General features: G+C 40.3%; 1 protein-coding gene across 1 annotated transcript in view; it reads right to left on the bottom strand.

The window, feature by feature from the left end:
- Positions 1-13899, bottom strand: part of LOC106587536 (tubby protein homolog) — a 127977-nt gene extending 114078 nt beyond the window's left edge. Inside the window, exon 1 of the mRNA XM_045708687.2 lies at positions 13629-13899. Within this exon, the coding sequence (XP_045564643.1) occupies positions 13629-13684 (56 nt within the window). The 5' untranslated portion in view covers positions 13685-13899. The remainder of the gene's footprint in view (positions 1-13628) is intronic.
- Positions 13900-15551: the final 1652 nt, after the last annotated feature.

Genomic DNA, 15551 nt, shown 5'->3' with positions numbered 1-15551 from the left:
TCTTGCTGCTGCTGCTGATTCTCTGATCCACCTCTATGCAGACGACACCATTCTGTATACTTCTGGCCCTTCTTTGGACACTGTGTTACCAAACCTCCAGATGAGCTTCAATGCCATACAACTTTCCTTCCGTGGCCTTTAACTGCTCTTAAATGCAAGTAAAACTAAATGCATGCTCTTCAACCGATCGCTGCCCGCACCTGCCCGCCCATCCAGCATCACTACTCTGGACGGTTCTGACTTAGAATATGTGGACAACTACAAATACCTAGGTGTCTGGTTAGACTGTAAACTCTCCTTTCAGACTCACATTAAGCATCTACAATCCAAAATTAAATCTAGAATCAGATTCCTATTTCGCAACAAAGCATCTTTCACTCATGCTGCCAAACATACCCTCGCAAAACTGACTATCCTACCGATCCTTGACTTCGGCGATGTCATTTACAAAATAGCCTCCAACACTCTACTCAGCAAATTGGATGCAGTCTATCACAGTGCCATCCGTTTTGTCACCAAAGCCCCATATACCATCCACCACTGCGACCTGTATGCTCTCGTTGGCTGGCCCTCGCTTCATATTCGTCGCCAAACACACTGGCTCCAGATCATCTATAAGTCTTTGCTAGGTAAAGCCCCGCCTTATCTCAGCTCACTGGTCATCATAGCAGCACCCACCCGTAGCACACGCTCCAGCAGGTATATTTCACTGCTCACCCCCAAAGCCAACTCCTCCTTTGGCTGCCTTTCCTTCCAGTTCTCTGCTGCCAATGACTGGAACGAATTGCAAAAATCTGTGAAGCTGGAGACTCATATCGCCCTCACTAACTTTAAGCATCAGCTGTCAGAGCAGCTTACAGATCATTGCACCTGTACATAGCCAATCTGTAAATAGCTCCTTTGCACGCCAGTATCTCTACTTGCACATTCATCTTCTGCACATCTATCACTCCAGTGTTTAATTGCTAAATTGTAATTATTTTGCCACTATGGCCTATTTATTGCCTTACCTCCCTAATCTTACTTAATTTGCACACACTGTATATAAACTTTTCTATTGTGTTATTGACTGTACGTTTGTTTATTCCATGTGTAACTCTGTGTTGTTGTTTGTGTCGCATTGCTTTGCTTTATCTTGGCCAGGTCGCAGTTGTAAATGAGAACTTGTTCTCAAATGGCCTACCTGGTTAAATAAAGGTGAAATAAAAAAAATACAATAATAACACACACCGACCTGTGTATGGCACTGACAGAGCAGAATTCAGTCTGGGCCTTGCAGCAGCAGCAGAGGGAATATTTTGAAAACAGTCTCTAATATGTAACCCCTATAAATCTGCCCGCTTGTGTCCAAACCCAGCCCCTTCTATCTCCCTCACTCTCTGTTCAACCCATGCCCCCTCTCTCCGACCTAGGCCGCCTCTCTCCCTAACCCAGGCCCACTGTCTCCAACCCAGGCCCCCTCTCTCCGACCTAGGCCGCCTCTCTCCCTAACCCAGGCCCACTGTCTCCAACCCAGGCCCCCTCTCTCCGACCTAGGCCACCTCCCTCCCTAACCCAGGCCCACTCTCTCCAACCCAGGCCCCCTCAAAATTCAATTCAAGGGGCTTTATTGGCATGGGAAACATATGTTAACATTGCCAAAGCAAGTAAAGTAGAAAATATACAAGAGTGAAATAAACAAAAATGAACAGTAAACATTACACTCACAGAAGTTCCAAAATAATAAAAGACATTACAAATGTCATATTATGTATATATACAGTGTTGTAACGATGTACAAATGGTTAAAGTACAAAAGGGAAAATAAATAAGCATAAATATGGGTTGTATTTACAATGATGTTTGTTCTTCACTGGTTGACCTTATCTTGTGGCAACACATCTTGCTGCTGTGATGGCACACTGTGGTATTTCACCCAGTAGATATGGGAGTTCATCAAAATTGGATTTGTTGTTTTTGAATTCTTTGTGGATCTGTGTAATCTGAGAGAAATAAGGGTCTCTAATATGGTCATACATTAGACATGAGGTTAGGAAGTGCAGCTCAGTTTCCACCTCATTTTGTGGGCAGTGTGCACATAGCCTGTCTTCTCTTGAGAGCCAGGTCTGCCTACGGCGACCGTTCTCAATAGCAAGGCTATGCTCACTGAGTCTGTACAAGGTCAAAGCGTTCATTAAGTTTGGGTCAGTCACAGGGGTCAGGTATTCTGCCACTGTGTACTCTCTGTTTATGGCCAAATAGCATTCTAGTTTGCTGTTCTTTTGTTAATTCATTCCAATGTGTCAAGTAATTATCTTTTTGTTTTCTCATTATTTGGTTGGGTCTAATTGTGTTGCTGTCCTGGGGCTCTGTTTGTGTTTGTGAACAGAGCCCCAGGACCAGCTTGCTTAGGGGACTCTTCTCCAGGTTCATCTCTCTGTAGGTGATGGCTTTGTTATGGAAGGTTTGGGAATCGCTTCCTTTTAGGTGGATGTAGAATTTAACGGCTCTTTTCTGGATTTTGATAATTAGCGGGAATCGGCCTAATTCTGCTCTGCATGCATTATTTGGTGTTCTACATTGTACACGGAGGATATTTTTACAGAATTCTGCATGCAATTTGGTGTTTGTCCCATTTTGTGAATTCTTAGTTGGTGAGCGGACCCCAGACCTCATAACCATAAATGGCAATGGCTTCTATAACTGATTCAAGTAGTTTTAGCAAGATCCTAATTGGTATGTCGAATTTTATGTTCCTTTTGATGGCATAGAATGCCCTTCTTGCCTTGTCTCTCAGATCGTTCACAGCTTTGTGGAAGTTACCTGTGGCGCTGATGTTTAGTCCAAGATATGCATAGTTTTTTGTGTGCTCTAGGGCAACGGTGTCTAGATGGAATTTGTATTTGTGGTCCTGGCGACTGAACCTTTTTTGGAACACCATTACTTTGGTCTTAGAGATTTACTGTCAGGACCCAGGTCTGACAGAATCTGTGCAGAAGATCTAGGTGCTGCTATAGGCCCTCTTTGGTTGGTGACAGAAGCACCAGATGATCAGCAAACAGTAGACATTTTACTTCAGATTCTAGTAGGGTGAGGCCGGGTGCTGCAGATTTTTCTAGTGCCCTCGTCAATTAATTGATATACATGTTGAAGAGGGTGGGGCTTAAGCTGCATCCCTGTCTCACCCTAAGGCCCTGTGGGAAGAAATGTTTGTGTTTTTTGCCTATTTTAACCGCACACTTGTTTGTGTACATGGATTTTATAATGGTGTATGTTTTTCCCCCAACACCACTTTCCATCAATTTGAATAGCAGACCCTCATGCCAAATTGAGTTGAAGGCTTTTTTGAAATTGTAACGGCTGTCTTCTGTGGAAATGGACCAAGGCGCAGCAGGTATGTGAATACTCATCTTTAATAAAAATAAAGGAGTAGAGCATCCACTTAACAATACAAACAAAATATAAGACAGGAACAGTTTTGCAGGCACATAACACGCAGTGCAAAAACAACTACCCACCAAACCAAGTGACAAACATACTCCTACATATATGACTCCCAATCAGGAACAACGATCCCCAGCTGTTCCTGATCAGGAGTCACAAGACCAACACAGAACAATCACACACACAAGACTGCCACGTCCTGACCCCAAAACTACAACAACAGCTCCATCTGCTGGTCAGGACGTGACAGAAATCAACAAAGCATGAGAAGACTTTGCCTTTGTTTTGGTTTGTTTGTTTGTCAATTAGGGTGTGCAGGGCGAATACATGGTCTGTCGTACGATAATTTAGTAAAAAGCAAATTTGACATTTGCTCAGTACATTGTTTTCACTGAGGAAATGTACGAGTCTGCTGTTAATGATAATGCAGAGGATTTTCCCAAGGTTGCTGTTGACGCATAGCCAACTGTAGTTATTGGGGTCAAATGTGTCTCCACTTTTGTGGATTGGGGTGATCAGTCCCTTGGTTCCAAATATTGGGGAAGATGCCAGAGCTAAGGATGATGTTAGAGTTTTAGTATAGCCAATTGGAATTTGTTGTCTGTATATTTGATAATTTCATTGAGGATACCATCAACACCACAGGCCTTTTTGGGTTGGAGGGTTTTTTATTTTGTCCTGTAGTTCATTCAAGGTAATTTGAGAATTTAAGGTAATTGGATTAGTCTTTAATAGTTGATTCTAAGATTTGTATTTGATCATGTATATGTTTTTGCTGTTTGTTCTTAGTTATAGAGCCAAAAAGATTGGAGAAGTGGTTTACCCATACATCTCCATTTTGGATAGATAATTATTTGTGTTGTTGTTTGTTTAGTGTTTTCCAATTTTCCCAGAAGTGGATAGAGTCTATGGATTCTTCAATTTACATTGAGCTGATTTCTGACGTGATGTTCCTTCTTTTTTCCGTAGTGTATTTCTGCATTGTTTTAGTGATTCACCATAGGCCCCCTCTCTCCCCAACCCAGGCACCCCTCTCTTCCCAACCCAGGCACCCCTCTCTCCCCAACCCAGGCACCCCTCTCTCCCCAACCCAGGCACCCCTCTCTCCCCCTCTGCCTCTTATCGACTCAGAGTGGAACAGACAGACACTTATTTACTTAGACGCATATAAATTCAGCGATAGGGAGGAGGACGTGGAAGATAAACTGTCGACCTTCGCAGGTGATCCATAGTGTCAAAACTCACATCTGATACAGCAGAGGCCTCTAATTACTTGTGGGCAATTCCACTGTAACTACATTTTTCACTTAAAATGTATGCCAAAACAAACCATTGATTTAAAAGTTTAAACCATACACCTCTATGCACAATGACTACTTTGACCAATTTACACTGAACATTTTACAAAAACGAATTTAGTGAAAGAACTGTGCAGATAGAAAGTTTCAGTAAATTCTCTAAAAGTTTATGTCCACGTTAGTTAAATATCTGCTCCAAATGATTCAACATGTCTGCAGATAGAATGGTGTCAGCTATGACATCACACATTGGCTTTAAAAAAATCTATTTTGGTTATTGTACTACAGTAAGTGAAGTGGATTTACATCTGGTACTGGAATTGCAGTAACAGAATTTCATCATTGGTCCCTGATCTGTACGACACAGAAATGCATAATTATGGCTATGAATGTTATTCTCTTCATGGTGATCTATCCTAAATAGGTACATTTTACATTACATTTTAGTCATTTAGCAGACGCTCTTATCCAGAGCGACTTACAGTAGTGAATGCATACATTTAATTTCATGCATTTTTTTTGGTTTTGTTTTGTACTGGCCCCCCGTGGGAATCGAGCCCACAACTCTGGCGTTGCACACACCATGCTGGCGTTGCAAACACCATGCTCTACCAACTGAGCCACAGGGAAGACAGGTAGACAAAATGTATAAATAAATATACAATATCCTCCTTTGCATATTTGGGTATTATTCTACACACTGGCTATTATTTTAACAAGCTCTGCCCCCAAACAAGACCAAATTTGGTTGGTCCGGACCAAATCTGAACCAATCCTAGATATCTATGTTTCACAAGTTTGGACATCAAGTACATCACAGTAGAGCTCAGAAGAGTACAATAGAGTACAGCACAGCAGAGTAGAGTTCAGTACAGTTCAGTATAATAGTGTACTGAACTCTAGTTAATCTACTGTGTACTGTACTAAACTCTACAGTACTGTACTTTTATTTTCTGAACTGTCCAAACTAGAGGTCGACCGATTATGATTTTTTTCAACGCCGATACCAACCAAAAAAAGCTGGTACCGATTAAATCGGACGATTTTTATATATTTGTAATAAATGACAATTACAACAACACTGAATTAACAATGAACGCTTATTTTAACTTAATATAATACATAAAGAAAATCAATTTAGTCTCAAATAAATAATGAAACATGTTCAATTTGGTTTAAATAATGCAAAAACACACTGTTGGAGAAGAAAGTAAACGTGCAATGTGTGCCATGTAAAAAAGCTAACATTTAAGATCCTTGCTCAGAACATGAGAACATATGAAAGCTGGTGGTTCCTTTTAACATGAGTCTTCAATATTCCCAGTTAAGAAGTTGTAGGTTGTAGTTATTATAGGACTATTTCTCTCTATACCATTTGTATTTCATATACGTTTGAGTATTGGATGTTCTTATAAGCACTTTGGTATTGCCAGCCTAATCTCAGGGGTTGATAGGCTTGAGCTCGCGCTGGCACCCGCTGCAGGCTGCGGAGAGCTCGGCCTGCTGCGCCACCCCGCTCAGCAGACTGCCATCACGACTTAATTATAATACAATAAACACACAGAAATACAAGCCTTTGGTCATTAATATGGTCAAATCCGTAAACTATAGTTTCGAAAACAAAACGTTTATTCTTTCAGTGAAATACGGAACCGTTACGTATTTTATCTAACGGGTGGCCTCCCTAAGTCTAAATATTGCTGTTACATTGCACAACCTACAATGTGATGTCATAATTATGTAAAATTCTGGCAAATTAATTACAGTCTTTGTTAGGAATAAATGGCCTTTCAACAGTTGGCAACGAGTCAGGCAGCCCAAACTGCTGCATATAGCCTGACTCTGCTTGCACTGAACGCAAGAGAAGTGACACAATTTCCCTAGTTAATATTGCCTGCTAACATGAATTTCTTTTAACTACATATGCAGGTTTAAAAAATATATACTTGTGTATTGATTTTAAGACAGGCATTGATGTTTATGGTTGGGTACATTATTGCAACAATTGTGCTTTATTTCGCAAATGCGCTTTTGTTAAATCATCAAGTTGAAGAAGGCTGTGATTCGATGATAAATTAACAGGCACCACATTGATTATATGCAATGCAGAACAAGCTAGTTAACCTAGCAATATCATCAACCATGTGTAGTTAACTAGTGATTATGTGAAGATTGATTGATTGTTTTTTTTATAAGATAAGTTCAATGCTAGCTAGCAACTTACCTTGGCTCCTTGCATCCACAAGGTCCTTTTGATGCTGCACTCGCGTAACAGGTGGTCAGCCTGCCATGCAGTCTCCTAGTGGATTGCAATGTAATCGGCGTCCAAAAAGGCCGATTACCGATTGTTATGAAAACTTGAAATCGGCCGAATAAAAATATATATATAATAAAAAATATATATAAAAAAAAAAGAAAAAAGAAAATCGGACATCGGTCAACCTCTAGTCCAAACTTGTGAACCCAACTGTGGTTTATGACTACTATGATTTCCCATTGTAGTCAATTCAATCCGATTTGGTAACTAAATTGAGTTTTAATCACTTAATAATTCAGAAACAAAATTGATATCAGTAAAAACACTATCTAATTGATAGGTCTACCTTTACTTCTGTGAACTTTCATTATCATCCCTCCTCATGATGGAGAGAAATTAGAAAATATCTTAAAGATACCAAAAACCCACATGCTGTAATGGAATTTCAAGCCACAAGGCAAAGTTTCTTAAACTTACAGAAGGCAGAAAAATGTATCCAACATTAAATATGTGTTGATATTAGTTGGTAAGGGTCTTTGATATATTTGGTAAAACCTTTTAGGACTTTTTCTGGTAGATGTATTCTAAGACCCCTTCTCCATCTGTTTGACCAGAAATCAAAGCCTTTGCTTATTCCAAATTTTTAGGATGAAAAAAGGGTTGAAAGATTCAAGTAAATGGTGCTTCCGGTCTTTAGATCAGTCTCGACATAGCATATGAACTTGTACCAAAGTGTATATGTTAGTACACACAGTAATATGTATGTGCATGTGTTTGTGTATTTAATGTACTATGCACAGTAAGTCATTATTGACGTTACAACATATAACTTATGGCTGTTAATATTTTATGTCTGCCTAGCCTAGTGCCCACAGTGTCTCTCTCTGTGTGTGTGTGTGTGTGTGTGTGTGTGTGTGTGTGTGTGGTGTGTGTGTGTGTGTTTATCCTTCCCCTCCACTACACAGCTTATGGATGTGAGATCTCACACATTGGTACCCCGTGTCATCACCCATTCATCTGTGACGCAGGAGCAGGTGTGCAGCGTGGACCATCCATTCTCCAACAGTGCATTAACCCCCAGAGATGTTCTCAGAAATACAATGGCAGCACACACAGAAAATGGCCACTCTCACCAACACTACTCACTAACCCAAAAAACATAAAATGATTACTTAAAGTTTGCCCCTGCAGTAATGCACTTTATTGCAGTCCTGGCTTCATTATTGGATTAAATAATTGATATGTAATTGCTTCCTTCTGTAAAGAAGGAATTGTTAGAGGTCCATAAAGAAGTGCTGTAAAACTGCAATGTACCATGTGAGGCGATACCAAATCAGAGACTAATGAGATCTCCTGGCATTTATGTAGATTATTTCAACAGACACACAATAATTATTAAAACACGATCTGTGAGAATGTGATCCCCTCCTCTCGTTGAATATTATCTCTCTATGTCTCTGTGGTTGCTGTGTTTACTGGCTGCCTGGCCTGTTGAACTAACACAATGTGAGTGCACTGCTCCTACCTTCGCAGGCACAGCCATGAATTACAATGCCTGAACAAACACACACCTGGTCCATGAGCAGAGCATATTCAAACCATAGTAGCACCTTCGAGTCTGCATGAGGCCCAGAAACATTTTCTAATGAACCTGAGACCAGCCGGAGGGAACTCATAAATTGGAATGAAAAATGTAAGCATTTTGAATCGGGACCAAATTCTCTCCTAACAGTGAGAGATGCACTGCATAGAAGCTGGAGCAATCATTACTTACATATAACATACCATACCCATAGTATCGTAGCCAGAATAAATTCACATTCAATCTACTGTACATACAAGAGCTGCTGTTTAGTTTGTAAGTGGGTTATTAACTGTGGATGTTGATGTTTGTTGTTTGTGTCAGCTGCTTTTTTATGACTGTATCGCAAGTGTCAAACTCGTGTGACACATGTCTGTATGGAGTGCCATTTCATGTGTACTGCATACAGATATCACTAGCGTGTCAAACATGGATCAAGCACTACAGTAATGAATGGCTTCTGGCATCTCTCCACACAACAAACCATTACATCTCTCTGTCACATTTTAGGAGCAGAGCAACCTGCCTCTATTCCTTTGCATGTCATTACAGTACCTACTCATTCAAAGGTTTTTATTTATTTGTACTATTTTCTACATTGTAGAATAATAGTGATGACATCAAAACTATGAAATAACACATGGAATCATGTAACCAAAAATGGATTAAACAAATCAAAATATAATAGCCCTTACACAGCCTGGAGGTGTGTGTTGGGTCATTGTCCAGTTGAAAAACAAATGGTAGTCCCACTAAACCCAAACCAGATGGGATGGCGCATCGCTGCAGAATGCTGTGGTAGCCATGCTGGTTAAGTGTGCCTTGAATTCTAAATAAATCAGACAGTGTCACCAGCAAAGCACCCCCACACCATCACACTTCCTCCTCCATGCTTCATGGTGGGAACCACACATGTGGAGATCATCTGTTCACCTACTCTGCGTCTCACAAAGACACGGCAGTTGGAACCAAAAATCTCACATTTGGACTCATCAGACCAAAGAACAGATTTCCATCGGCCTGATGTCCATTGCTCGTGTTTCTTGGCCCAAGCAAGTTTCTTCTTATTATTGGTATCCTTTAGTAGTGGTTTCTTAGCAGTAATTCGACCATGAAGGCCTGATTCACGCAGTCTCCTCTGAACAGGTGATGTTGATGTGTTGATGTGATGTGATGTGATGTCTGTTACTTGAACTCTGTGAAGCATTTATTTAATAAACTTATCCTCTGTAGCAGAGGTAACTCTGGGTCTTCCTTTACTGTGGCGGTCCTCATGAGAGCCTGTTTCATCATCGCGCTTGATGGTTTCTGCGACTGCACTTGAAGAAACATTCAAAGTTCTTGACATTTTCCACATTGACTGACCTTCATGTCTTAAAGTATCTCTTAAGGATCTGCCCCTTTTTTTAAATTTTCGCCTAAAATGATATACGCAAATCTAACTGCCTGTAGCTCAGGCCCTGAAGCAAGGATATGCATTTTATTGGTACCATTTGAAAGAAAACACTTTGAAGTTTGTGGAAATGTTCAAGGAATGTAGGAGAATAAACACATTAGATCTGGTAAAAGATAATACAAAGGGGGAAAAAAACTTTTTTTTTGTACCATCATCTTTGAAATGCAAGAGAAAGGCCATAATGTATTATTTCAGCCCAGGCACAATTTAGACTTTGGCCACTAGATTCCAGCAGTGTATGTGCAACTTTTTGACTGATCCAATGAACCATTGCATTTCTGTTAAAAATTTGTATGAAGACTGCCCAATGTGCCTAATTTGTTTATTAATAACTTTCTGTTCAAAATTGTGCACTCTCCTCAAACAATAGCATGGTATTATTTCCCTGTAATAGCTACTGTAAATTGGACAGTGCAGTTAGATTAACAAGAATTTAAGCTTTCTGACAATATCTGATATGTCTGTGTCCTGGGAAATGTTCTTGTTACTTACAACCTCATGCTAATCGCATTAGCCTACGTTAGCTCAACCGTCCAGTGGAAGGGACACCGATCCCGAAGAAGGTTTACAATAATGATGGACTGTCATTTCTCTTTGATTTTTTGAGCTGTTCTTGCCATAATATGGACTTGGTCTTTTACTAAATAGAGCTATCTTCTGTATACCCCCTACCCTGTGACAACACAACTGATTGGCTCAAATGAACTTTTAATAAGCCACACCTGTTAATTGAAATGCATTCCAGGTGACTACCTCATGAAGCTGGTTGAGAGAATGCCAAGAGTGTGCAAAGCTGTCATCATGGAAAAGGGTGGCTACTTTGAAGAATCTCAAATATAAAATAGAATTTTGATTTGGTTAACACTTTTTGGGTTACCACATGATTCCATATGTGTGATTTCATAGTTTTGATGTGTTCATTATTATTCTACAATGTAGAAAATAGTACAACTAAAGAAAATAAAAAACCTGGAATGAGTAGGTGTGTCCAAACTTTTGACTGGTATTGTATATCATGAACACAAAAACATCAAACATCAAGAATGTGTTACTGCCTAGGAGACGTGCTGAGAGGCTTCATCTCCCCCCAGCACAGCGCTGAGAGAAATTGTATGAAGATCTACGAGACCCAGAAGCTCTCGCTGCAATCTCAGCGCAGTTACGGTGTCTAGAAAACAAATCACACTGTAAGAGCTTATGAGAACCTGGCCACAAGGATCCCACTGTGCACAGACGTAAATTCAACGTCTATTCCATGTTGGTTGAACATCATTTCATTGAAATGGAAACAATGTTGATATAACCAGTGTGTGCCCAGTGGGATGTTGCTTACTGACTGACTGTGTGTGCTCATGTCTGCTGACCAATAAGGAAAGACCTTATAGTCAGAACATAAAGACTAGCAAGCATTGCTCTGTACTGTAGTTGGTTGATGCAGAAATTAAACGAGAAGCTATTTCCCCACTTACTGTACGAGTGCTGATAAAGCGTACTACAACTCAAATACACTGAAATCTGTTTCATCTGACCACAGTTAAAAAAGGAAAATAAAAAACAGAAAATGTAAGTTACAGAATGTACAGCCTTCTAGGATCCTTCACACTGTATTCGTTTCAGGAAATCAACATTGACCGGAAGCAATATTGTTGTAGTATCACAGACAAATCACTGCTTCGACACACACACACACACACATACACACACCAGGGGCGGAAATCCCGGGGGGGACGGGGGGGACACGACCCCCCCATCCTGGGAAAAATATGATTTGTCCCCCCCAATATATCACTGAAACATAACTATGTAATTTAAATAATATTAATAATACGCAATGAAAGCAATTGTGCTGATTATAGACACTTAATAGCGCGTTTTTAAGTTTCAAAAGATTGCAACCCCCCCACCCTTTGCCTCACAATGGTTTGATCCACTGCCAGTTCCTTAGCTTGCTAGGTAACAGAGAGGTCGTATCTACTGTCTGAAAGGCACTCAATGCACGTAACTGATGTGAGGTTAATCCAGTCAATCGCGCACACACACTAGCTGAATATGCAGAGCTAGCGCGCAAATATTAACTATTAAGCTAGCTAGTACCTATTCCATTTATGTGGCGTCGTCAAAGATGGAATCAGCATGCAGATGATGTCAGTTAGTGCTTCAAAGTCCCTGTGATAAGGTTAGCGATAAACTGAAATCCAAACTGAACAGAACTACACTCTCTTCTACCATTGTCTTAAATATATTTAATGGTCTCGTTGCAAAAGCTAAATTGTCGCAAGGGAACTTTTATTTATTTATTTTATTTCACCTTTATTTAACCCGGGTAGCAAAGATTATAGCAAACACCACTGAAACTGAATTGGTGCTCGCTAGCTTTGCAAATTCAGCTATTGTTGGAAGCCAGCCAATATGAAACAAACTATTAAAATTACAAAAGGTTGCAGCATATGTTGTGTAAATGGTGAACTCATACAGCTGTCAACTCTTGTCATTTTAATCCGTTTCACATTTGCTAGCTACCTTTTACATCGAAGCCCAACTAGAATGATTGAAGATGATAGAAGCCCATCTCCTACTGTAAATAACCTACACACTGTGTGTGTAGCCAGCCAGCCAGCCAGACAGCCAGGTAGAAAAATGGCAGAAAAATAATAGACGGACATCAGAGTATTTTTCAATACACCAAAACGCATAGTAAAAACCCTAGTAGCCTAATATCTCAAAGACTAGTTGATAAAATGTTCATAAGAAAGAAATTAAATTCTAATGGAAATGTTTCACAATGATGTCATTAGGCAGAGCAGGCAACAGATGGCACACAGACAGCAGAGTTGGGGACAGATATGCAGGGACAGACTGGCAGAGACAGGGAGTCTCAGGTAAGTTTGTTGAGTCTTTGTTTGGCAACATTATGAAAGGTTCTCAATTTTTTTGACTTGTAAAATAGGAACATAATTGGGAAATGCCATGGATACCCCCACTCTCAACTTAAACTGGTGACTGAACTAAGATTTGTTAAAGGCAATGGTATTGCTGTTGTGATTAGTTGTGTAGTTTTGGGTACCGGTAGTTAGGAGTACGGCAAACACCTTATTTCTTTGGTTCCTCAATATACATTTACCATATTACAATGTAGGCTATGTGTTACAGCACTACTTTTGGTGTCCCCCTCAGGAATTGCTCTTGAGAAAATTTCATGTAATTGTCCCCTCCAAAGTTGATATCAGATTTTCGCCCCTGACACACACACACACACACACACACACACACACACACACACTTATCTAAGTCAAATTAATTTGTCATGCCAATGTCAAAATGCCTCATGATGACAACTGATTTACAGTGTAGAGTGCATGACAGCCTGATACATATTCTATCAATATTAGGATGGCACCCAATTACAGCGCCTGCCAATTTATTTATACATATGTCTAGACTAGGCTACTGTATTTAATTGGTTCTGTAGGTTGGTTAATCAATCACAACCAACTTCTGATTAGATATGACAATAGTAGCCTACTAAACAAAGGCAAAGGAGCGGTTCTGCTAGCAAGTTGGTGATATCAGCTCGCATAACAAGGTAAATGTTGACAAATGATAAGCGCTTACCTGTCATAACTCCATCGACTGTATGACATGCTCCTGTTGCTGCTGACTCCTTCCATGACTTCTACGGGGTGTTGCTAAATAGGGTTCAACGTGACACGAAAATAAAACCTGGGTTTAGATGCCACGACGATATTTCCCACCAGTTCTAGCATTTACTCCTCGAACGAATGGGAGTTGAGATGTGGTGCACATCGATTCAGGGACTCACTTTCTATAGCCTATACCATTTGGAATGTGAAGGGAAAAAATCAGTGCGCGCAAATTGACTGGTTTGTCAATAATTTCACGAATGCATGGGTTGCTCCATTGGTTGCGCGCACGCAGCCATGTATTTAGATTAAATACATCATCGCGTAATTTTCACATCACAACGAGCAAAAACATCAAATTTTATGAAAATATGTATAATCTCCACCCTCTGTAACAGTGTCCCCCAGATTGTAACGCCCGTTGGTCTCATCTGGTGATGATGTTGGAAAGGTGTAGCATTGTAATTTGAATTATTAAATCCATTTGTTGGCATGCCATTTATACCATCATTATTTAATTATTAATGGATAGTATTGAACTCTATCTCCTTGGGCATGATAGATAGCCTACACATGCTTACATATTCATGTTTTTTGTCTGGTTGCACTGTGAATGAAATATCATTTTCAGGCATATACAAGCAGACAGAGCTACCTGTTGTTGTTTCTTGGCCTTGTATACCTATGTATTCTGGGGAGACATACCTTTTGTAAAACTGTCTTTGCTTCAGAAAATCAACATTGACCAAAAGCAATGCCTTAATAACACAGAGAAATCACTGCTTCTGTACGTACACACACACACACACACACACACACACACACACACACACACACACACACACACACACACACACACACACACACACACACACACACACACACACACACACACACACACACACACACACACACACACACTGTTCTAGCAAAATCAAATATATTTATTAACACTGATTGACAACATAAACCAATTACAGAAAGCATGGGTTTAATCTTTTTGGGTTGCGTCTGGAGGTGTTTGTCACATAGGCTTATTATTGCCTTTAATACAACCTGTTGACCCTGAATCCCTTAAACTCTCCTTGACAGCTCAGAGGGGGAGAGAGAGAGAGAGATGTGATGAATGCCTGACAGCCAATGTCCCTTAGGATTGGCCTTGAAGGTCGCTAAGCAAAGGCATTTACAAAGCAGATTGACAGCTGAGAATTCGTAGCAGTCATATAGTTCAAACTAGAACATAATTATACTGAACAAAAATATAAATGCAACATGCAGCAATTTCAAAGATTTTACTGAGTTACAGTTCATATAAGGAAATCATTCAATTGAAATAAATTCATTAGGCCTTAATCTATGTATTTCACATAAATGGGCAGCCAATCAGAATTAGTTTTTCCCCACAAAAGGGCTTTATTACAGGCAGACATTCTCCTCAACATTTCTAACAGCACAGCAGGATTGAAAGAGAGTGTGCGGATGAATAAAGGGGTCCCTCATTATGAGGTACATTGAAAGTTCACACAAAAATCTGTGTCAGTGACAAGAATGTGGTAAACACATATAATTGTCATCAGATTTTCTAAAGCAGCTGGTTTGGATACCTGCCTTCCGGACTGTGACTTTGAGCCAAATGCAAAGGGAGCTCTTTCATTGGGACATTGAGAGGGATTCGCCTAGGAAGTGTGGATGAGTGGGCACACTCCCTCCCTTTCTCCTGCCAAACCCCAGTGTCAATGGATAGACGCTATGAGGGGGTGGCGGTGGACCTTGGCAGTCTCAATAGGGGTCCCTCAGAGGCATGTTGAATCCGACCCAAGCTCAATAGAAAAGGGGTTGACTCCCTGACAACTGGGACAGGCAGCTCAGATAAACCGTGAGAGTTTGGGGATGT

The sequence above is a fragment of the Salmo salar genome, chromosome 26 (assembly GCF_965601325.2).
Source record: "Salmo salar chromosome 26, fSalSal1, whole genome shotgun sequence".
Lineage (NCBI taxonomy): Eukaryota > Metazoa > Chordata > Actinopteri > Salmoniformes > Salmonidae > Salmo > Salmo salar.
The sequence above is the reverse complement of the archived record's forward strand: the minus strand, read 5'-3'. Positions and strand labels throughout refer to the sequence as shown.